Source organism: Motacilla alba, chromosome 1 (assembly GCF_015832195.1).
Source record: "Motacilla alba alba isolate MOTALB_02 chromosome 1, Motacilla_alba_V1.0_pri, whole genome shotgun sequence".
Classification (NCBI taxonomy): domain Eukaryota; kingdom Metazoa; phylum Chordata; class Aves; order Passeriformes; family Motacillidae; genus Motacilla; species Motacilla alba.
Genome location: NC_052016.1, coordinates 113,792,642 through 113,816,274, shown reverse-complemented (window position 1 = coordinate 113,816,274; position 23,633 = coordinate 113,792,642). Strand labels below are relative to the sequence as shown.

General features: G+C 42.5%; 1 protein-coding gene across 17 annotated transcripts in view; it reads left to right on the top strand.

Annotated features, from left to right (window-relative positions):
• DMD (dystrophin) overlaps positions 1-23,370 on the top strand; it is a 1,161,005-nt gene extending 1,137,635 nt beyond the window's left edge. For 10 of the 17 annotated variants that reach the window (XM_038157590.1, XM_038157575.1, XM_038157541.1 and 7 more), the window contains 4 exons: positions 2,006-2,249; positions 2,616-2,739; positions 6,679-6,771; positions 20,910-23,370. In XM_038157590.1, the coding sequence (XP_038013518.1) occupies positions 2,006-2,249; positions 2,616-2,739; positions 6,679-6,771; positions 20,910-21,007 (559 nt within the window). In that variant the 3' untranslated portion in view covers positions 21,008-23,370. Of the gene's footprint in view, positions 1-2,005; positions 2,250-2,615; positions 2,740-6,678; positions 6,772-14,645; positions 14,678-20,909 lie in introns of all 17 variants that reach the window. The other 7 variants (XM_038157559.1, XM_038157615.1, XM_038157653.1 and 4 more) reach the window with 2 other exon arrangements.
• The last annotated feature ends 263 nt before the right edge of the window (positions 23,371-23,633 follow it).

The window sequence follows — 23,633 nt, the reverse complement described above, 5'->3', positions numbered from 1 at the left end:
TGATTATGTTCTAAGTATGACCAAGTGCATTAATTTAGCTTCCCTTAGGGTGATGTTTTATCTTTTGCTTTACAGCACTTCAAACTTTTGAGTCTGCTGTTCATAGAGTATTGCCTGTATTGTGCATCTGGGAAATTCCTCACGGGGTAGTGACAGCCCCTATCTACGGACGTGGTGAAAAGCAGGCTTAATGATCACTCCTGTAGAAACTTGAGTCAGCAATAGCACCATGTGTAATGAACACATTGTCATCTTCATTCCTATTCCCATTTGTATTTTTATTAATTATTCACCAGTTTGTTCAGCTAGAAGTATCAGAAGACATTAAGTCAGGCAGAAGACATAACTTATGTGACAATCTCTATTCCCAGTATAGATAGCTCTTCCTTTCTAGATAGTTCTCATGAACTTGAAACTCTGTATTTCATTAAAACAAAAAGAATAATTGGGGAAAAAAACTTCTCTATAGTTATCCCTTTTTTTGTGGGTTTTAAGGAAAGAAATCTTGAATTTTGGAACAGCCTGAAGTTAAAAATTATTAGCTCTTGCTTTTTAATAATTTAGAATTTCTGCAGAGGAGGAATCATGTAGGTCAGACATCCATCTCTTAGAGATTGTGTTGTGGGCAATGCCAGGGTCCCAGGTGAGGACATGTCCATCATGCAGCTGCTGAGGAGCTCAGGGACCTTTGGAGAACAGTCAGTGGCTTGTCTTTGTCCTTGGCATTGCTTTCTCACCTGTGTGAAACGATGCGTCCTGCTTTAGTTCTCCTTCTGGTCACAATAATGTTCTTTTAGAAGTAGGGTTTTTTTGGGAGGTTTCCTAGGTGCTGTTACACTTCCAGACCAAACTGTCAGACTGTGTTGTGGTTTGCAGGCAGAACTGGAAAAAAACGTGTCTGTTCTCACAACCTCAAATAAGAGCAAGTTTGAAAAAGAAACATCTGGGTCACTGCTTGTGATGAGTAAGCAGTTACCAGAGCATCGAGCCATTTTTCCCCCTCTGGGAACCTGTAAAAGAACATTATAGCAACAAAATCCCAGTGCAGTTTGTTAGGCTTCCCTTGCCTGTGAAGTTTCTGCTACAAGTTACTATTTTTGTGGTTTTGGACTATTGCCTTTAACAAGGTTTCAGTTTCTTACCTTCTGTGCTTTCTCTGCTGGTAGTTTGTTTTGTTTTTTTTTCATGTGGAGCACTATAGATTGTATTAACCTATGGAATGTTTTACTGAAGCAAAATTGGAGTTCTGTGGAATCAAAGAACAAGCTTAGCAGTGCATAAAGTTGCAGTAGACAGTAGCACTCTAGGCAGGACAAAGAAGATGAAAATTATAGCCCCAAAAGCCAGTGCAGTTCAGTTTAACAGACCGGTCACTTACTCTCATCTTCAGTTGATAATTTTAGCCCTAGGCTGGAAATGCATTTGCAGATCTGAGGAGAGTGACGTGACCCGACTGCAGCCAAGTTCTGTGTTTTGCTCTGCCTTTTTGTGTGGCCGCTTCTCTGATGTTTCTCATCTCTAAAATAGATTGGCCGGCCAGGTGGCACCCTCTTTGCTTTAGTGTTTGTGAGGTGCTGTGATAACTCTGAGTCCTTCTTTAGCACTAGTGACCCCTCAGGTGCAGCCATGTGTGGAAGGGAGCTGGCAGTGCCACTTCTGCTGGGAAGGATAAAGGGCAGGGAGCTGAGGGAGGGCTGAGCCCAGGACAGACCAATCCTGTCTTTGGGAGGGTGTCTGGAGCCTTCTGCATGAGGTGCCCTGGGAGGGTATCAGCTGTGAGTTCCGGTGATGCCAAGAGCCTTTAGGCAACTTGAACCACAGATCCAGCAAATACCTGCAAATCTGTAAGGAATGATCCCACGAGTGTGTGGATTCGGGAGAGGGAAAGGCAGGGGGTGCAGGTGGGCCCTGAAAAGTGAAAACATCACGCCGCACGAGAGGAAGCGCCTTGTCACTGCCCCGTGCAGGGCCGTAAAGCTTTTGCCCCCTTGTCACCTCCCCACAGGAACCTGCAGGCAGAGTACGACCGCTTGAAGCAGCAGCACGAGCACAAGGGTCTGTCCCCGCTGCCGTCCCCCCCGGAGATGATGCCGGTCTCCCCGCAGAGCCCCCGCGACGCTGAGCTCATCGCGGAAGCCAAGCTGCTCCGCCAGCACAAGGGCCGCCTGGAAGCCAGGATGCAGATCCTGGAGGATCACAACAAGCAGCTGGAATCGCAGCTGCACAGGCTGAGGCAGCTGCTGGAGCAGGTGAGTCCTCAGGCATTTCTTCTAGGTCTCCGAAGAGTGATTTTTCTAAACAGGGTGTGAAGCGTTATCAATAACGAGAACATGCCAAGAAATCGTGTCTGTAGAGGCGAGTCAGAGAAAAGTACAAAAGTACAAAATTGTTTTGCAGGCTTCGAGTGAGAATATGGAATTGGGTTTCGGTGTTCTTACTTAGTCTTCCTCCTTGTTTAATTCAGAATTAAAATGCGTTGGCTGCATGGATAAATTTACTTAAAAGCCGGCTGAAAATTGTGTGTATTCATGGAATATATAAAAATAGAAATATAAAACAGAAATATAAAGTAGTGAGCTGTTATAGTAATGTCTTCCTTTTTTTATCAATTTCAGCCACAGGCAGATGCCAAGGTGAATGGTACAACACTGTCATCTCCTTCTACCTCTTTGCAGAGGTCAGGCAGCAGTCAGCCAATGCTTCTTCGTGTAGTTGGCAGCCAGACTTCAGAAACCATGGGTAAGATAATGAAGCTCAGGTTGTCAAAAAAAAAAAAAAATTATGTCCCATTTTCCAGAACAAAATCCTTAAAGACGGAAAACACTTTTCCGTTTAGTTCAAATTAAATGAAGTAGATATTTGCAATGATCTTCAATGTCATCTGGCTGCTTACACTTTGCATCTTCATTACGATTCAGGCTTTGCTTTTGATCATGATGCACCCAGTAGCTTGGATATTTTGATATTAAACAAAAAGCTCAGTCAGGGCTTGACTTCTGAAAACAAATGCTGCTGAAAAGCTAACTGTTCTATTGAAACTGACTTCCAGTTATGAAGCATGACATGACTGATTTAAATGTACATAATATTAATTATGGCTAAGAGACTAAATGTATGATTAGTCATCCCCATGTTAAATGATGTGATCTTATTTTTAATATGTTGTGGCTCAATCAGTGGGATGGAGCTGTCACTCACAGGCAGTGCTCATCTAGTGGCTTTTCTGAGTATCACATCAGATGTGATAATGAACATCTTAGGAGTTGTGGAGTGAGGTTAAATAATAATATTCTGTAGCTGGAGGTTGGAATTATTATTTTGGTGCTTTTAGTAACTGCCATGTGGCACTTTCCTAATTTCCTGTCTGTTGCAAAATTAGTAAGTATTTATTATCAAGTAGCAGGGATTTTCTGCTAGTAAAAAAGCAATCAATCTTTTCAGCATCTTTAAGCAAATGCATTTATATTACTTCAACAAGATGATGTTTCAAGTCTGATTATAATATTCAGCTTCATACAGAGAAATTTATGTATATTAGTGAGCTTTTCACTGCTATTAGTGAAAGTGTCAATGGCAGTGACAAATTTAACAGGAGGGCACATTTTACTGTGTCTGAAGTGCTGTTCTAGGAAATGTAGTTTTTGGGGAGGCTTTTTCTTCCATTCCAGGTGTGAGCAATAATTTCAGCCTATGACAGTATCAAAGTGGATGGGTTCTGTACAATCTGCAGTTAAAAATGAGAAGTAAATAGTACCTTTAAGAATGCTGAAGTTGAAATCCTGGGGGTGAGAGTACAATCACAGGTAACAGGAATTTATGGAAAAAGTAAAAATGGACCTTTCATTAATCATATTACCAGGGGCAATATTTTGTTATGTATGCCATACACAGAGGAGATAAAATATATCAGTAGTGGTGTAATTTGCATCAGCTTTCTGGAGAAATGTCATGAATTTCATCACATAAAATATGTGAATTAAAATACAATTAAAAGAAGAGATAGGAAGACAGTATTTCCCAGCCATTCTATTAGAAGTCTTGTAGTTTTATGTTTCATCCTTTAGTGGGATAAAATACAAAAATATACTTCTTTTCATTTGACTCAATATAAAATTATTTGCCTTGCACGACTGGAATTAATTGATTGGCACGGTAGAATCATAGAAGCTGCTAAACTTTTTAAAGCAAACATTTAGACATAACTTGATTTTATTTGTTTGGTTCAGTGGAGCCAATATGTGGGAGGACAGTGAGATGTTATCAGTAGGATCATACTGAGACTCAGCAGAGCCACACTGTTGGCAGCAGGGAGTGGAGCTTATAAAAAGAATTACTAACCAGGCTAACAAACCGCAGCTAATTCAGTTTGTGAAGTGTCCTTTCACAGCAGAAAGCTTTGCTTGCTAGGCTCAGAGTTTCCTGAAGCACAGCTTAAAATACTCTTGAATTGTGAAGGGAAGCAGAGTGGTGGTGTAAATAATGCTGCCATGCAGCAGCCATGTGCCCAGGATTGAGGGAGCCATAATCTTTGAGAAAATACTGAGGATCTCAAGGTGTCTCAGGCAATGAGGCAAGGTAGTGGTAGCTTTTGTAGGTTTTTCTCTTTAAAATTGCACCTTAGCTGGTTTTGCATTTGAAAACCCACTGCACTTTCTGCTTTGCTGAGGAGAGATTGCTGTGGAAGGTGTTTCACCAGCAGTGTTTTGGTAAAAACAGGGACCCACTCAAACCCTCATTTACAAATAGAACTTACTCCTTGGTAACTGGAAGTACACCTGGGCAAGCAGAAATGTTCTGCTTTTCTCCTCATGGAGTCCCAGTGGGAAGGTCCTTATCCTTGGCCTTTCTCCCCAGCAGGGTAGCAGCAGAGGAGCTTCTCTGAAGTGTATGAGGCAAGAGGTTGTTCTGAGCTTTAATTTGTTCAGGTACCATCAGAATATTTGAGACTCACTTAGCTCTCTCAACCTTTTCTGGAAACACAAATGGGGAAGGCTCTTCTGGGTACAAAGAGGAGACTGAGCTCTGAGGGTATATTTACTTCTGTCAAGTTGCTTGGCTCGTGTCTTAGTTTGTCCTTTACAAGAAAATGCTCAGAAAATATCATCCAAATCAGGAAAAAATTCAAAATAATGCATTTTAAATAAAAAAATATCACATTTTTGAGGATGGGTAGTGCAGCTCATATCAGCACTTATGAGGATGTCTGGAAATTGGTCCCTGTCTTCAGTTCTTGGCCAGGACAGCAGAAGCACTGCCCTTTTGTTGAGATCTTTAGGGCCAGGAGGCTTTCTTCAGGCTGATAAAATCCTCTGCCGGGGTTGAAGCAGTGAGATCTCGCTCTGAGTTTTCACCTTGGCATTCAGCAGAGGCTGCAAGGACATTGCTTTTGCTAAGACACCTCTGCCAGTGCAGTGCCTGATGTGAAAGTAACTCACGGTGTGAGTTGATTTGTGTGAGCCCAGCACCACTCGAAAGCCGAACAAACTGCAAGCAGCCTCAGCAACTATTTTTAGACCATTAATGGAATAAAAGAAGCTGATACAAAGACCATCATTTATATGAATTAAGTGCTTCTTGCAGACACTCTGTGCCACTTCATGTACTGGAGTGGGAGAAATCACTCTTGGTCAGAAATAATTCTTGTTAAACTCCCAGCTTAAATATAGGCAGCCCTGAAATGCTCCTTTCATCCCTTTTTCTGGGTTTTTCACTAGCGTGGAGCACCTCAGCGTTTAAAGAATGTAAATGTTAACAGAAAATCAGACAGTTTCCTACTCAAATAGGGCATGACATGTTAGAATAAAGGCTCATTAAGTCATTTTCAAAAGAAGTATGTAACTCAGTTATTACAGCAGGCAAAATTGCTTTTGTGTTTTAACAGAGATAAAAGATACCTAGTAAAAAAGAAGAATCACACTTAAAGTATATGCTTTAGGTTCTTCTTTTTCAAGATGCTTTATTTATATTGGAGGCCAGGATCTGCATTAAAAACCATGTATGGATTTCAGTTATATGAAACCATGAGCAAAAAAAAATCCAGTAAAAATAAAATGTATTGAATTTCCCATTAAGCTGCTGCCCTATAATCAGGTTATAGAAATTATTCAGTGGGAGAAATGTATTTTGCTCTATTAAAGTGCTGCTAAACCCTTTTACAGTACAATTGAGTGTTCTTGGAGCACCAATCTGATGCAATTAAACTGTCAGAAATATTAATACTGATGCAGATGAGAATCTGGGTTTCTGCTGATTTGCACAGCTAGGCAAAGCAGTGCCAACATGAGCCCAGCACTATTAGAAAGCTGCTCAACAGCAGCACTCACAACAGCAATTTCTTTTTCCATTAATAGAATAAGAGAAGCTGAAATGATGAGTGTCATCTATGGAACTGGATGTTCCTAGCAGACATTTTACCCTACTTCTTTTACCAGAGTCTATTTCTTAAATCCCTTTTTATGAATTAAAATAGTGTTAATTGTCTCAAATTCCTCATTTAGTTTCCCCTAGATCTTTATAAAGAAAGAAAACAGTAACAGTCAACGAAATTCGCCTTTGAAATTTTTATTGTACTCTAAGCAGAAAATATGTTTGGGTGAGGAGCCTTAGCTTTGAGGAGGACTTGGGCAATGCAGGCTGTCAGCACAGGCTCTCATGCAGTGGTGTGGATTTGCTTTGCAGGTGAGGATGAGCTGCTCAGCCCTCCCCAGGACACAAGCACAGGTTTGGAGGAAGTGATGGAGCAGCTCAACAACTCCTTCCCCAGCTCCAGAGGTGAGCACTGCTGCCTGTGGCAGATGAGAGGGAAGAATATGAAAGTGCTTTCTGTTCCTTGATGTTTTCAGGGGGTTGTATTTTGGTATCAGGCTTTTTTCTGCTCTTTGTTTTCATTTCAACAATAGCTGTAGGGAAACCTGTCTTGTTCAGAGTGGAGGAGCAGCCTGTTCCTCCTTACCTTAAGCTGCCTCCACAGGTAGCCCATGCTAGATATGTGGATGAGACAATGTCTTTGTGAGACTCTTTCTTTCTTCCCCAAGCATTTTCTTTGCTTCCCTTTTGCCTTGTTCCTTTTTTCACAGCTTTCCTTCTTTTTGGCTGGTCCCCTCGATGATTTATTTTTTAGTACATGTCTTAGCACGTTTTCCTTCTGTCCTTATCCTTCTCCAAGGTTTGCAGCAGAGTTCTAAGTCAAAGTTCTCAACCATGTAGCCCTCAGGTCCAGAGGCATGGAGGGAAAACAAGCGTGGTGCTTGTTTGTGCAGTGTAGGCTGCACTTGTTCACACAGCCACAGCCTTTCTTCCAGTGTTTCCATTCCTCTCATTCCTGTTGTTTGCTAAAAATAGGCTTTTGTATTAGCAGGATTTATTTGTCCAACCTTTTTTTCATTTAAGCTCTTTTCTGAGCCCAGAAGAAAATACTCTGCTGCCAAGAAAAATGGCTGAGATTCCTAGCAGGAGATGGGAAGTTTGGGATATTGGCTGTTGCTGTGAAAAGAGGCTCAGCCATGAACCTCTTGGCCAGAGAAAGCCCTGGTATTGCCAGCCTGATAAGTGGATTTCAGGGGGCACAGACTTCCTGCAGGGCCCTTGCACAAGTTTCACACATCACCTAGGGGTTCTTCTTTAGGAGATAAATGCTTTAACCATTGCACTAAACTGGAGTCAGGTTTTCTCCATCCTTTGCTTTCAAAGCAAGTTAAGCTCTCACCAGAAACCATCTGTAAGCAGTGGGATAAAAATCAATATAAGCCATATAAGATCTCATAACAATCAAAAGATGGAATCATTTAGAAAGATATAATTGAATAAAGTCTAATACAACAAATTGTCAACTGCACTCAGCTCCACCTCAACATTATGTAAAGAAGTCATATGTCCAGCCCTTGTTTTCCCTAGATAATTGCTATGAGAGACAACAGATGAAAATTCTTCCTAGTGTTGCTATGTAGATTAAAATGGACTTACTTTCAAAGTTGCTTTGTACAGAAGGTACACAGTGTTTTCTTATTAGTGACCATCATTAGTGTAAATATGTTGTACATAGATCTTGCATAGTCACATGTAGGTATCCCATGTGTAAAAATATTCACCAAATGTGATATCTAATTTGTATTCACAGGTGATGACACTGGCAGTGTTTCTTTTTAAAAACAAGCTTAATTTTTAGTGAAATAGGAGCAATTTATGAAGCTAAATTTAATGAGATATTTGAAATAGAGTGGTTCATTTCTGTCTAGAATAAATAGGTAGAGGTCAGTCTGTTAGATATCACCTTCTGCTCACTGAGAATAGAAAATGTTTCTTTATCTTATTAGTGAAAAATACAAAGCTTCATGAAACAAACTGAGAGAACATAAAACCTAGTAGGAAAAAGAAGTGAAATTGATAAGATCAGATAATATTTTAATTTTGTAAATTAAGCTGTAGCTTCAGATTTTCATTCTCAGAATGCAAAATGTGGTCATTTAGCCAGAGAGAAAGAATGCATTCCCTTATTTTGTTCCTTCAGTCAGTAACTGTCTTGAAAACACAGGAGATGATCACAAGCATCCGCCAAAGGTATTGCAGCTTATGTACCTCCCTGTGTGACCAGCAGCCGTGGAGAACAAAAATACTGTCTAGCTGGATGGAGGGCTGTGGGTGAGGAGGGGCACAGCCTTTGGTGTGAGACCCCTCAGCCAGGCCACGAGAGGAGCTCCTGGAGCAGCAGCAGGAGCAGGCACAGCCCAGCCGAGCCAGGCTTCCCTCAGGACTTTGCTTTTAGGTCTTGGCCGAGGCACTGCCAGGCCGAGCCAGAATCTGCCTCTTCCCCTCCCTTGGCCTACACAAAAAGATCAGTCCAGCTGGGAGAGAAACTTGTTCAGTTTTTTGGGAATTGTCCCAGGTTTTGGCTAAAGAGATTAGGACTTCAATTATGTTTCTGTGTTCTGCATATATCTTTTGATGTATTTGCATGAATGCCAGGTTAGTGTAATTCCTTTTGGCTGAGGTATAGGAATGGTCAGGCTCTCTGTAAGAAATAGCTTGTCCTGAAGCCAGTGCAAATGGATTTCCATTCATTAGTTGATAGAGGCTGCCGGGAGCTCATGTAAACTTCTGTTACTGAAGTTTTCTTCTATTCCCGATTTAACAATCCAGCTATGTTCAGCTGATAACTTTCATACACAAAGTTTACATCCAACATCTGGTGTGCTGCAGCCTCATGCAGACTTTCAGTGTGCCATGCAAGATGTGGCCAGTCGGATTCCACAGGCATCAGGCATCTCTGATGTAAAATGTTCAAGACTGCAGGAAGAAGAAAAGGAAGCAGAGTTGATTTGTCTCAGCACACTCCTGAATCAGGAACCTTTTTGCTGTTGAGAGGTGTAATCTGTATTCAGATTTCTAATCTTTAACAGAAGATTAAAGTGCAGTTGCAGAAGAGTGAAAGTAGTTTGGCAGAGCAGCCTGGGAAGACAGCATAATGTTAAAGACTCGGGCATGGTGCAAGTGACATTTTGTTTCTTTCCAGCACAAGTTGCATTGCATCTCAGGTTCCAGGTGTGAATACCTACCTGAAGTAGGTGTTCAGGAGCAGAAGAATAAACTGAAGCAAGCAGTAGCACACATCTATAAACAATACTTTTGGTTATATTGATTCTGATGAAGTAAAATTGAAAAATTGTCCGATACCAGAAATGCAGTTGTCCCAGTCTGCCATTCAGAAATAGGTTGTGATAGAGGAGCTGAGGATCTGGTTTTTTGTTGTCCTTCTCTCCCTGGAGAAAAGGAGGCTGGGGGAAGACCTTATCACTTTACAAGTACCTGAAATGAGGTTGAAGCAAGGTGAGAATGGGTCTGTTCTCTCAGGTGTCAAGCAGTAGGACAAGGTGAAATGGCCTTAAGTTGTGCCAGGAGAGGTTTAAATTGGATATTAGGGAAAATTTCTTCAGGAAAAGGGTTGTCAAGCATTGGAACAGGCTGCCCAGGGAGTGGCAGGCCTTTTGAATCAGGGACAGAATTCAGGGTGTCCTGTTGCTATTAGAATAACAACAACTTGGAGTTCAGAACAAAATGACAAAAGCAAACGGGATTTTGAAGGCTTTGATTGTGAGAAAAGTTCAGAGCTGAACAAGCAGTGAAGAGAGAAAAGGACTGAATTTTTGTGCTTGGGTGCACAGATGTGTAGTTGAGCATCACAGACATATTTAGCCTAAATATTGTCAGAAGCACCTGGAGAGTAAGACTTGCTCAGGCTGGGAAAGAGTTTACTAAAGCAGATAGTGGCTCTTACTTTGGAATTCTGAAACAAGGCAATAAAAATCCATAGTGATTGTCACTCACCTGGAGATAGATTCCTTAAGATTATATTTTTCAAGCTTTTGCTGCACAAAGTTGATTTTAAAAGGGCATCCAGGCTTCATGACATAATTTTAAATGTATTTTAGAGAAGCAAGTGCAAAACAGATTGTGTCATGGACCTGTACAAGCAGACCTCAGACGCAACAACTTACATACCTTACACCTTTTATAGGGTTTTTCATTTGTTTGTTTCTTCAGTTTAACCTTTTGGCAGTTCTTGGCATTTCCTAAGGAGAACAGGACTTTCCTGCTCCTTGCACAGCTGGCTGTTGGTGCCAAAAGCCGTTTAATTTCTGGAGAGAGAAATTCTGCTGAACACCTGATGATTGCCGTCCTTAAGGAATTTTCCTTTCCTTTTAATCTAAAAGGTTTCCCATCCACTCCTCTTTTACTTTGCTGCTCCCAGCAAATTCACAACTGCTGCAGCTGCTTCAAACAGCTGCTGTGCTAACTCAAAGCAGATGTCAAAGCCAGAGGTCTGGCATTTACTGGAAATCTACCATCAAATGCCACCTCAGTGGTTTATTTGACCCTGCTCGATAATGGGCCACAGAGGAAAACATTTTCACGCCGTGTTTGTGCCCAAACTACTGAATCTCCAGGGAACTGGTTCACAGTTGGAGAGTAAGATTGGCAGGATTTTCAAAGGCAAATTCATCTGTCCTGCAGCACTGAGGATGAACAAGTTGTACCACTTCAGGTGGCTCTCTTGGTGGGCCAGGCTGAGTTTTGCAGTTATGGTTTCGTGGCAAATGCAGTCTGTGAATGAAGCTCAGGGAGGGATTTAGGGGCAGAAGTTCCTGAACTAAGTGAAGTTGGTGAGAGAGCTTCACAGATTTGCAGCGCTGGGCCCCTGCTGGGAGATAGTGAAGAAGTGGGAGCCAAAACTGATTAGAAATTAGCCCATCGTGGCTTAAAAGAGCTAAGAGGCCATGACATAATGTGAGAACATTTGGACAGAGACTGTTCCTCACTATTTTTCCATGGTATTGCTTAACACAGTTGTGGTGCGGTGCAGTGAAATTACAAGATCCCACAGTAATAAATGAGTGGCACTAAGAATAGCACCCTTTTTTAGGAGTTTTATTTTTATCTCAGTCACATTAAAACACAACAGTCACATTTTCTCCTCTCACTTGTGCATCAGCCAGGCTCTGTCATGAATGGGACTAACACCCTCAGGGGAACTAGCAACTTTCAGCACTGCAAATAAGGCAGTTTCTCTTATTCTGACAGCAAAATGTCTCATGATGCAGACTGTTCACACTTTCCTGAGTCAGTGAAAGAGTACCCTGGAGTTACTGTCCTGTGGAGCATTCTGGAGATACTCTTCCATTTGAGATACTCTGGCCTCTCCTGGGTTGTGTCACCTTCTCTGTGCTGTGGTCCTGGATGCCACCACAGGGAGCCCAGGTGACTGAGATCCCTTATTGCTCCCCTTTTGCTCAACAGAGCTGATCTGGCTGAGCTTCTCAGCAGTGGTGAGGTGGACTAGGTCTTCCCTGTTTCATAATGCCCAGTTCTGGTGTAAACTGAGACTGTGATAATGAATTCAATAAAACTTCAACAGATCTTTTGTTTGTTTGTTTGTTTTGAGAAAAAAGGCTCTTTGCAGACCCACATCTCCCTTTTGCTCAGCCTGTCCCCTTCCTGAGCTCAGTGACAGGGGCAGTGCAGTAGTTGCTTTGTGCTCTCTGTTTTGGATCTGCAGAGGCTCCTGCATGAAGTTTTTGGTGGTGCCTCTTCATTCAGGCTTGATGTGGTCACTTGCTGTGTACCTTTGCCTGTGATGCAATGCCATGTAGCTTTCAAAAAAAAAAACAGAAACACAAAAACAAAAAAGAAACGCTCTTCTGTTTTGTAAGGGCAGGAAATGTTGATTTGAGCAGAAATAATAGAAAATTAGGCACCCACGGATTGCGTATCAGTATTTGGATGCCTCACAGAACACAAATTTTCAGTACTGCTGCAATACAGACAATCTTCTTCCTCTGCAATTTATGCCAAACCATACTCCTTGCCTTAAAACTTAGAAACTGGCATTCATTCATATGCAAAGAAGAAAATAACGTAAAACCCATTAAACCCTTTTAAATCTTCCTCCAGAAGAAATTAGCTGTTGCTGTAGTAGCGTGGATCTTTGCTGCATTTAACAAATTCTAGGACTGATTACTCACCACAGACTGTCCTCACCAGCTGTTTCGTGTGGTGCTGAGCTGCTCCAGTTACCTTTGAATGCTTTCATTTTCCAGCAGAATCCAGTCTGTCTCGTGTAGATTTAAATTAAACACTGGGTAGCTGCAGTTGTAGGTGCTTGTGCAGACAGGAAGGCATTTTTAAGAACTCCAGTATTTTGTTTGTAGGCAGTTCCTTTTTTCTTCTTCTCCCAAGCTAATCTCCTGCTGGGTTCCCAGGACTCTTTTTTTAACCAAGCTGAACTGTGCTGCAGTTTCTGGAGTCCCTAAGCTGACCTAAACCCTGGGGCTCTTACTGAGAAAATGACCAAAGTATGCAATAGATTTTGTATCTTCTTTTCCAAGGATTTGCTGTTACATGATTGATATTGGTGAGCTATTCTCATCTCCCCTTTTGGACAGCATTTTTTAGGGAATTCATGACTCCTGATCAAAGTGCCAGAGGAGGTCTCAGGCTGTGCAAACACACGTGTAAGTCCTAGAGGGTTAGGCAGGCCTGTGGAGGTGGAGTCCTCAGAACTGAAGTGACACCTCTCAGCACCAGTACGTGTGGTGCAGACATCACTGGAGTCAAGATGCCATGAGGAGCAGAATAGAAACCCATGTGCAGAGCATGTTGTTATTGGTCCTGTTGGTGTCCTTTTTTAATAGGAAGTATGCTGCTGGGGAGAGGGAGAGGGGCAGCAAGGGACTAAAAGTTCCTCTGTTCTGTAAGTGGTAAGCTCTGCTGTCCAGGCCCCAGCCCTTTCCATCGCCTGGAGTTGTGGGAGCCATGGCTCAGACCCGTGCTGGTCAATGATGCCATTCCTTCCTCTGCCCTCTTCTCCTCCCCTGTGCTGCCTCTGCTCTGCCTTGCTCTGCTGCTGGCCCTTGTTCTGCAGCTTGTAAAATACCTATAAAGCTGTTTATTGCCTCTCTTCCCTTCTCCTACAGCCTGCCATAGAGCAAAATTCAACAGCAATTAGGTTACTGTTATGCTGACTGGTGTGTTCTCCCTTATGTGTCTGTCTCTCTCCCCGGTGTCCCACACATCATTTAAAATTGCATCATTTACAGCAGCTCTGGGGCACAGATCATCCTGCAGCATCTGCTGCAGTGACTTCCTCACTAGGACTGCAAGCCTGGCATGGCAGAGCTGCCAGCAGTGGGACAGTGGCAGTGGGACACTGCTTCTGGAGACAGCGAGGCTGGGACTGCCTGTGTGGTGGAAAGGTGGACAAAGGGGTGTTTCTGCTCTTGAGTAACACCCTGGCTTCCCTTTTCTGAATCCAAAATATGCTGTGAGAAGTGTTTGAGAAGAATCAGCATGGTCAAAGTATGGCTGCTGTGAAGGCTTGCCAGGAGCATCTGTGCAGCTAAACCCATTATGGACTCCGTTTTGTTAGCACTTGAACATGATAAGATACTTTCTCTTTTTCCCCTTTTTTTATTTGAACATTTTTTTTTCTCTTGTTTTTCCCTCTGCCCCCTCAGTTTTACCATGCTTGCAGGTCAGCACATTGCAAACAGACTTTGCAATATATTTATCCTCAGAGTGAGCATGTTGCATTCCAGTGTACTCCTGCAGGTGTGAAATATGTGTGTACACACATATACATATTTCACACCTACAGAAATATACATATTTCACACATACATATTTCACATGTATGTCAGTGCATACCTCAGTGTATGTAGGCCACAATACAATGTAAAGTGTCTGGGTAAATTAATTTGACACTGGGGAAGATGTTTTTTACCGCTAACACTGATTGCTAGAAGCACTCAAATTTGCTAATTAGGATGCTCAGAAAGTCAGTTCAGATCTTGTCTGCGGTCCTTACTCTCAACTGACAGGTGTGTAAGTTGGTGTAAGTAGTTTTATTAAGTGTTTTTGAGAGGTTAAACCAAGCCACAGGTTGCAGAACTGTTGTTGAATAAATCAGCTCAGAATCATCAGTGGATTTCAGTGCACTTTTGGTCTTCGTTAAGCAGAAATGCATTTGTTAATGTTACATTTCTAAATGGAAATTGGAGTGTCTTTTACAGTATAAAATACATGTTCATGTGTGGTTGGTTTTTTTTTCCCTTTCTTTCTGACAATGATTCCACTTCCTCTCTCTGTTCCTAAAGGAGGAAATGCCCCTGGAAAGCCAGTGAGAGAGGTTAGTGAGACGCAGGCTCACTGCCATGGCTTCTGTTTGTCACAGCTTGCTTTCTGTGCCCAGCATGTGTGTGACACAGCACGGGGTTGCTTGGGTTTGCTGGAGGGTGGGGGTGGTTTTATTTTGCTTTGGGTTTTGTTTGGTTTTGCTGAGTGCATTCCCCATTTGTACTGTAACAGTGGTGTACCTCTCAACTTTCAGTGGAGACGATGTCAGCTCAGGGCTCTGCATTTTCTTACGTGCTCCCAGAGGTGGAAAATCAGGAACGGGGAGGAGAAAATAATACATTGAAATTAGGCCTCTAAATGATAAATGTTTTCAGTAAATCTGCTGCAGTCACTGATTTATGTTGTGTTGCTCTTGTGTGTAAGCACAACAGGGAGGCTGGCCTCTCTTGCTGTTCTGCTTACAAGCATACGTGTGCCAGTATACCAACCATCATCTTCAGTGATTAAACAGCTTTTTTTTTATATTTCTTTAGAAATATGAGAGTTGAGAGGTATAAGAGATTCAGGTGGTTTGATTTCCTGGTGTACCACTGCAGAGAGAAGAACGCTACTAACATTCACCAGCTCCACAGTGTTGCATTCAGCAATGCAAATGGGCCGTGGTTTTCCCCGTGCACTTTGGACATGGTTGGTTTAATGCAAAATAGGTTTTGGAATTTGTGTGTCGCTGCTCATTAATGGGGGAAAGCATTTTGCACTGCGTCGTCACAGCTCCTTTGAAAGCATTTCCAGAGCCTTGATTTTTCCTCTGTGAAGCTGCTCCTCACTTGCCAACCAGACACAGCGTTTGAAAGATGAATTTCTAGTGAAAATTATTATTAAAGGTGAAATATTCAGAGACTGCCTGAGTGCAGTTGCAGTAGCTGGGAAATGACCTTTTCTGCACAGAAGACGCTCGGTGTGGATGAAGCAGGAATTGAAGGGTAACCTGGTTTGCAAACTTCTGCTGCCACAGAGGGAGGGGCTGGTGGAAACATTCTTAACAGAGCTGCTGTGAACCCCCAGTCACTGACAGGGTGCCCTGGGAAAGGCAGGATTTGTCCTGATGTGGTGCTTTAAAATACAGAGGCTCTCTGCTTCAGCTGAAGGTGCTGGGGCAGGTTCAGCTGCTTCAAGGTATGAGACCTGTGGTGCAGATTGAGTCTGTCATTCAATGGCAAGTCCTCTCATATGGTTCAAAAAAGGGTGCTTGAGATGGCATCAGCAGACTGTACAAATCCAGAAATTTAATGGAAGATGCTTCACATTGAGCCCTGCTTGTTCTCAGCTCATATACTCTGAAAACTGTTCTCCCATTTAGCAAATACAGGTCATGGATTTCCACTGTCCTCATTCATATTTATGCATATTACTCCAAAAAAAGCTTCTTCTGCAGAGGGCATACTCGATACAAGTAATTAACCAAAAAAAAAAAATATTGGCATGTTCTACCTGATCTGATTCCAGCAGTTTAACCCTAAAAAATTGACTTCAGTGAACTGCTCTGCACTCTCTGGCTGAGTTTGTGCTCACTAATGGTTCCAGAAGGACCTCAGTAACTTGGAGAGCTGAATATAAAATGCAATTGTCCCCTTGCTTATGAAGGGTGTGAGCTAAGGTACAGAACAGCTTCTGCTTTAGGTGTGAGTCTGTACATGAAAAGGCAGATCCTGTGGTTTAAAACCCACCTGGCCAGGTTCTGATTCCATTTGGTATTTGCTGTTTTGGTATTTGGACAATACATTTGGTATTGTCTTTGTGTGTAATCCCATGGATTTTGTGGCATTACTCAATATTAATAAGGGTATCAAAACCCAAGTCACCAACAGGAAGGATTTTTCTTTTGTCAGGAAAGGGATAGAAATCTCTTCTGCTAGAAAGGGCCCTGTATTGTGTTGGGATTTCTCAATTTACTTTCCATCCACTCTTTCAAGTCTGAATGTTGCACATTTATTTTTCTGACAAGCTGCAGTATAAGATTGGTGTTCTGTTACTGTGCCCACACCCATGGGCCTTGGTTCCATTAGAGTCTCTGAAGCACATTCAGCAGATGTGAAACACATCCTTGTCTGTGTGACCAGAAGTGAGGTAGGTAGTGTCTGCAGTAATAGGTGTCTTCTGCTTCCCAAGCAAATGGCAGCTGTGGATTTTATAAGTTGAAGTTAATGCTGTCCATGTCCATTTTGAGCTTTATTGCTGCATTTCAAAGTGTCTACTAGTTGGTTTTTTTTTACATAGCAGCATCAGTGCCTCAAGCACGGATAAGACTTTCTCAGCTTTAATGTTAAAAAAAAGAAGAATGGAATTAATGCCTTCTTTGATGGCATTACTTTAGAAATATGAATAAAAATGGAAAGTTCTGATTCTTATTTTTCTAAGTGCTTTTAGGACAGTATTTCTCTCATTTGCCTCTTAATTAAAAATGTCAACGTCCTACATTTCAGTACTAGAGAGGGCAAGTGAGCAGCATTCAGTGGCAGCAGCAGAGCCCTGTGGAAGCAGTGAATTCAAACACTCATTTAGGTGCAGACATGACAGAAGCATGCACTCATTGCACGTTCAGCACCAGGAGATCATCATGTCCTTTGCCCTCAGCTCTTTGCAGTCTCAGTGAACCTGGCTGTTACTCCCATGTCCAAGAGAGGCACAAATGCTGCTGGCAGTGCAGGGACACCCAGCCGAGGGTCTGCCAGTTGTGTGGCTGGAGCACAGCCCCCAGCTGCTCCTCTGACCCCTGCTGCCACCCCAGGGCTGTCCTGGAGACCGTGGTCCCCCTGCTGCTGCTGCACTGCCAGTCCAGACTGCAGGCAGCAGTGCTTTGTGGTCGTGCTCTGAGCTCTAACCTGGCTCTGGAGCAGACATGAGTGTTTTTATGCAGAGGAAATGAAGACCTGAGCTGGAGAGGGAGTGTTGATGTTGTGGGGGAGAGGGAGCTGTATCTCCTTAATCTCTGCTGCATGCATCTGGGCAGCTTTTGAGGAGGGGGATCACATTCAAAGCATGGTTATTTCAAAAATATGACACCAATTAACAGATAAAGAAGAAGAGTACTATTGGGACATTTCTGTAATTTTTAAATACCAAAAAGTACCTAGGGATTCATGGATCCACAAGGACTTCTAATTGCCTGAACAGTGTAACAGTTTATACCTACTGTGGCATATATCTGAAAGGTTTTTTGTGTGTGTTTTTGGCTGAAGTTATTCTTTCTAGACCTAACTCTTTTTAACAGAACAAAATAGTATTAGTTTCTCAGGATGCAGTTTAGCAGTCTGGGTTGTTCTAAGCCTACAAAAGGGTGATCAGGCCTCCTGGGAATGAGCAGTGTTGAAATCCTGAAGAGCCCTGGAGTTTTCTAGAAACAGCAAATCACAGCAAATGCGAGCCCATCACCCCGTGGGCAGCCTCTCACAGCTGCCTACCCAGACACAGCATTGCTCTGGTTACACCAGAGAGGAATGTTCCCAAAAAGTCATGGAGTTTCAGAGTTGCAGGTGAGTAGAGCAGCTCGGCTGGTTTGTACCAGCATCCCCCATGTGTTCTTGATTTCAAATGGCTTTGTCAGATTCTCACTTGTGATGGTGTAAGTTGCAGGACTGATCTCAGTTTGAGATGCCAGTGACAGAGATTATCCCTTACAGCTAAAATAAATGTGGTGGGATACATTTATTTTAAAAGAAACTATGTTTTGACCAAAACTTGGCAGGAATCTTTCACACGCAGTTACTTGTCATGCTGATGAGGAAATTACAAGGTTTTGCCTCAGATGAATAGGATGGCTATACATTTATGATATATGGATGAAACTGCTGATTGATGCATCTGTTTCTTTGCACATTAGTGCAGTTAGCAAACTGTCACCAGATACCAGAACCAAGTATTTTTTGTATTGCCATCTGGCAAGCTGTGTCACAGCAGAGCTCACTGTCCAGTGGACAGCTTCTTGAATAGTTCTTGTTTAGATCCTGCCTCGTTTTGTATCATCAGTGCTAAATAAAAAAAAAAAATTAAAAAAGGACTCTAACAACCTTAAAAAACCCTAATATTTGAATGTAGAGGTTGGTTGTTCATCATGGAGAAGAGGCTTTGGGGAGATCTTCCAGTACCTTAAGAGGGCTTACAAAAGGGAGGGAGAGGGCAGATACGTGGGCAGATAATTATAGGACAACGGGCAGGGGTTTTAAACTGGAAAAGAGCAAGTGGAGACCAGATGTTAGAAAGCAATTCTTAGCTGATGGTGATGAGACACTGGCACAGGTCACCCAAAGTTGTGGATGCCCCACCCCTGGAAGTGTTTGAGGCCAGGTTGGATGGGGTCCTGAGCAGTCAGGTCTAGTGAGTGGCATTCCTGCCTGTGGCAGGGAGGTTAGAGCTAGGTGGTTCCTAAGATCCTTCCAACCCAAACCCTTCTGTGGTTCTCTGATTAGTTCTAAGGTAATTATTTTCTATTCCATAAAAGCTGCTGAACTGAGATCACTCCAGGCTCTGATTTTCTGTAGGAATGTCAGCAGTGCATGACTACCACCATAGACAAGCACTGGGGGGAGGATGGTGAGTTTGATTTTCCCCACAGGGAAGGTTCATTCCTGTTGCAGTTGTGTCAGGAGGGGAAGCCACCATGTAGGTGTGCAGTGGTCAGTCAGGCCCCAGCAAATTACAGGCAGGGACTGCATTGAAGGTGTATCCTGGATGTCCTGGTCACATCCTTCCCTCATTTGGGTGCTCTTCCTCGAGGACCATGGTGAGGACTCAGCATCCAGACTAATGCAAAGCATTTCTGGGAACCAGAGTTGTGGGCAGATGGCACTGCACTTCCTGTGTTTCTCAGATAAATATTCTATCACGAGTGCTCCTAGAGAGTAAATCAAACCCCCTCAGGCCAGGGTGACATGCAGTTTTATTGAGTAATACTTCACTTACAAATGTTCAGTTGCTGGCACTCTGCAGCGTGGAGACTTCTTGAGTTGGAGGTCACGTGCACGATTTTGCATCTAAATAAATCCTTCTACAGCGATTATTTTCTAACTCCTCTTTTAACTCATTTATGTCTTTGGCCTCCACATCAGCCTGTGGCGATGAGTTCAGTAATACAATTATGTGCTGTGTGGAGTATAATTTCCTTCTGCTTGGTTTAAGACCTTCTGTCTGCTCATTCCTCCTCGTCCTTGCAAGAAATCTTGAACACTGAGTCCTTGGTTGGGATCCTCACCTTGCAGGCTGCCTAGATCTCGGTCTTCAGTCATATTTTTTCAGGAGGGAGACTCCAGATACAGTTCAGCTGTTTAAGCCATGATGTCTCTGTCATTTGAGGTGACAGAGGATTATTTGTGACAGTCATAGAGGTCTGAAATCTCACACAGGACTTGCAGGAGAGAGACACTTTTCTGAACAGCAGTGGGAGACCAGACAAGGTGTGCCAGGGGCTAGAATGGCAACTTCTAGCAATTCAATCTCCCCATCCTTGAGTTTATTTGATCTCTAATTGTGATGAAGCCAGCTCTTACCACCCATCACCATTTGCTGCACTGGTGACACAAGTGTGAGAAGTTGCAGGTTTCATCTCCAGAATTGCACTGTGTGTTTATTCATCACTTCTGTGTAGGAGGTTGTGGTTGTTCCATCTTAGGACTTCAGAGTGGTTATGGCTGAAGGGAAATGCTCAAGTGACCCCCTGCGTAGTAGTTAGCTGATAATTGTGGTATCTTTGTTTGGGCTGGAGCGCTGTCCAAAAAGGAAAGGATATTTTAAGAATGATTGAATGAACTGAGTTGCTTCGTTTGGCCATCATTGTATCTGTCTTTGCAGGTATCCAAAGGCATGCTGAGATCTCTTGGTTTTAATGATTTAGTTAATTACTGGTGATCTGTTTGTTTCTCTTTTTCTCCTTGATAGAACATTAGATGCTCAAACCTTGCAGCATCAGTCAGAATCTCTTCTGTCAATGGACTCAATTGTTGCTTTTGGTGAACATTGGTAATGATGAAGCTCCATCACCAGGGGGAAGATGGCTGCTTTGCAGGGGGGTTTGCCATAGCTATCCAAGCCAGTGTTGCTGCTAAAGCGTTGTACAAACCTGGCAGCTTTTGCTGATGACAGCCTGCTGGACTCATCCAGGGGACTCCTGGCAGTCTCCTCTGGGGATGGCGGCGAGGACGCGCCTGGAGAACGACGGGTCTGTGAAGCTTCCCTGTCCATGTGCTGCCACGTCCTCTTTGTTTAATTTCCTCTTTGACTTTCTCTTTCAGGCCACAATGTAGGGAGCCTTTTCCACATGGCAGATGACCTGGGAAGAGCGATGGAAACCTTAGTGACCGTGATGACCGACGACAAGGTGTTAGAATAGCAAGATGTGTTTTACAACTTCAGGCGTTCCGCATGGTTTTTATAATATTCATACTACAAAGAGGATTAGACTGTAAGAGTTTACAAGAAAACAAATCTATATTTTTGTGAAGGGTAGTGGTACTATACTGTAGATTTCAGTAGTTTCCTAAGTCTGTTACTGTTTTGTTAACAATGGCAGGTTTTACACGTCTATGCAATTGTACAAAAATTATAAGAGAACTACATGTAAAATCTTGATAGCTAAATAACTTGCCATTTCTTTATATGGAACGCATTTCGGGTTGTTTAAAAAAAATTTATAACAGTTATAATGAAAGATTGTAAACTAAAGTGTGCTTTATAAAAATAATTGTTTATAGAAACCCCCTTAAAAAAAACCACAAAAAAATATACTGAGGCAGTGCATTTGTTTAGTTTCATTTCAGCTCTGTAACAGTATCAGAGAGATTCATGTCCTGTGTTCTTTTCCTTGCCTATCAAAAAGAAAAAAAAAAAGGAAAGTATTTCCTGCAGTGATACCAGAACGGCCACCTTACATTTCTCATTGGCTTTGTCTGACTAGGGCTGGCTTAGAAAAAATAACCAAAAAACCTGAACTTCCAATGAAGGTAGTTACACTTTATCTTTCCAATAAAATTAAGAATTACATGACTTACTGTCCTGGTTTTGGACAGCAGCTAGCAATTACAAGCTAGTTTGCAATAATTAAATGAAAGAGCACATTATATGACAGAGCCTGCAAAAAAAAATCAATTAAAAAAGAAAAAACTCAGAAGAAGGAAGGAAAGGAGAGAAGTTAACAACCATCCCGTGTGCCAGTGTGATTAATCTGCTGATTAAATTCCTGGATACTTTAGTAAAGGAACGTAGACATTGCCTTACTGGTTTGAACCCTGGGGACAGCCCTTCCCCCCTTTGTCACCTTTGCTGCAGAGGGAGAAAAGAGGGAGATGCTCCCCCCAGCCCCCTGTGGGGTCAGCTTCTGACCCAAAGCACAAGTAGGGTACCCAGAGAGCTCTGCCCAGCTCCCAGGGCTGGTAACGAGCACGGAGATCCTCGAGCCCCTGGGAGAGGAGCCCAGAGCTCCCCGCTGTCCTGTCTCATCCTGCTGCAGCAGCCCGTCCCAAGGAGCTGCGGTGCTGCAAGCCACCTTTGGGAGAGGCTGTGGAAGAGCTACTGCTGTTCTTGCCTCAGATGGTCATCAGGTGAAGGTAGTCACACTGCTCCATGAATATTTATCACCAAAACAAAGGCCCTGCTCCTTTCTCCTTCCCCTCTCTGTACCAGTAACCCCTGCACAATTAACAATAGCTGAGAGAGAGAGGAGCTGATAGAGAAACAGATTAGCCAGCTTGACTGCAGCTCTGTGAGAGAGAGGTTTGGGTATGAGGTGCTGTCAGCAAAAGCTTTACCACTTCATTTTCTTAACCAGGTTTTAATTTTACCATAAAACACATAGAAACACAACCATCCGACTTTATATTGCAAGAGTAAAAAAAAAATCTGTTACCTCTTCTTGTATGAAGTGTAGTTAAACTTGGGAAAGATTTTATTTTGAATGCTAGTTAACATTGAACATGGCTAGTCATGCTATTTCTACCTCACTTTGGTTTTGTGGTGTTCCTGACGGTTCCGTATGACAATGTTACATCATCACCACGTGTCCATTGTGTGACCAGGTCTCATTGTTTAAGTAATAACAACGTTAATCATTTACCAAAAAAAAGTACAATCCCCCTCAAACCTCTGCTTTCCTAACGAAGAGCTTCTTAACACTCGATTACAATAGGAACCCTCCCTGTTTCTCATGTCCTTTTTTATCAGAGGGTTTAAATGCGATTTGAGAAAGAGATGGGTTTCTTCTTTTTTCCCCCCCTTATACATTAAACCTTCTCTTCGGAAAAATTACAGAGGAAAAAGAGATTGCACGATTGTTTTCATCAGGGTTTTGTTTTGTTTGTTTTACTTTCTAGATCTTAGTTTTGGAGTGAGTCTGTCAAAAAGTATTTAAAAAGTTGAAAGCTTTATTGCTGCTTTTTTAAGCATAATTTGGGAATTATTTCATATTCCTTATAATGACAAAGTATTAAACTGTAAAACATAATCAGTGTAGTTGAATACATAAATACCATATGGCATGTTATTTCATTGTTACTCAGTACTGGTTTATTACTTGGATATCATAATATATTGTGTTTTAACACCAACACTGTAACATTTACTAATTATTTTTATAAACTTCTGTTTTACTGCATTTTTTTTTCACAACATACCAAATTTCACCAAATATATGCCTTACTATTGTATTATATACTGCTTTACTGTGTATATCAATAAAGCACGCAATTATGTTCTATAAAAGGTGCAGGAGTTTCTGTGCCGGTTCAGCACTCCCCCAGCAATCCTTGCCCTGCTGCATTGGCCAGACTCCCTGCTGGCATCCCATCGGTGCCTCGGCTCTCCCTGGTTTGGGGTTTTCTCCCCTGCTGAAGTTGTGAAACTCCTGTGCTCCCCAGGCTTTTGGGGGTTTGCCAGCCCCACGCTTCCTGCCTCATTCCTGACAGGACCTTCAGACCAGACTGATGCAGTCCAGCGGCTCAGAGTCTCCTTGTCACCAGGCACAA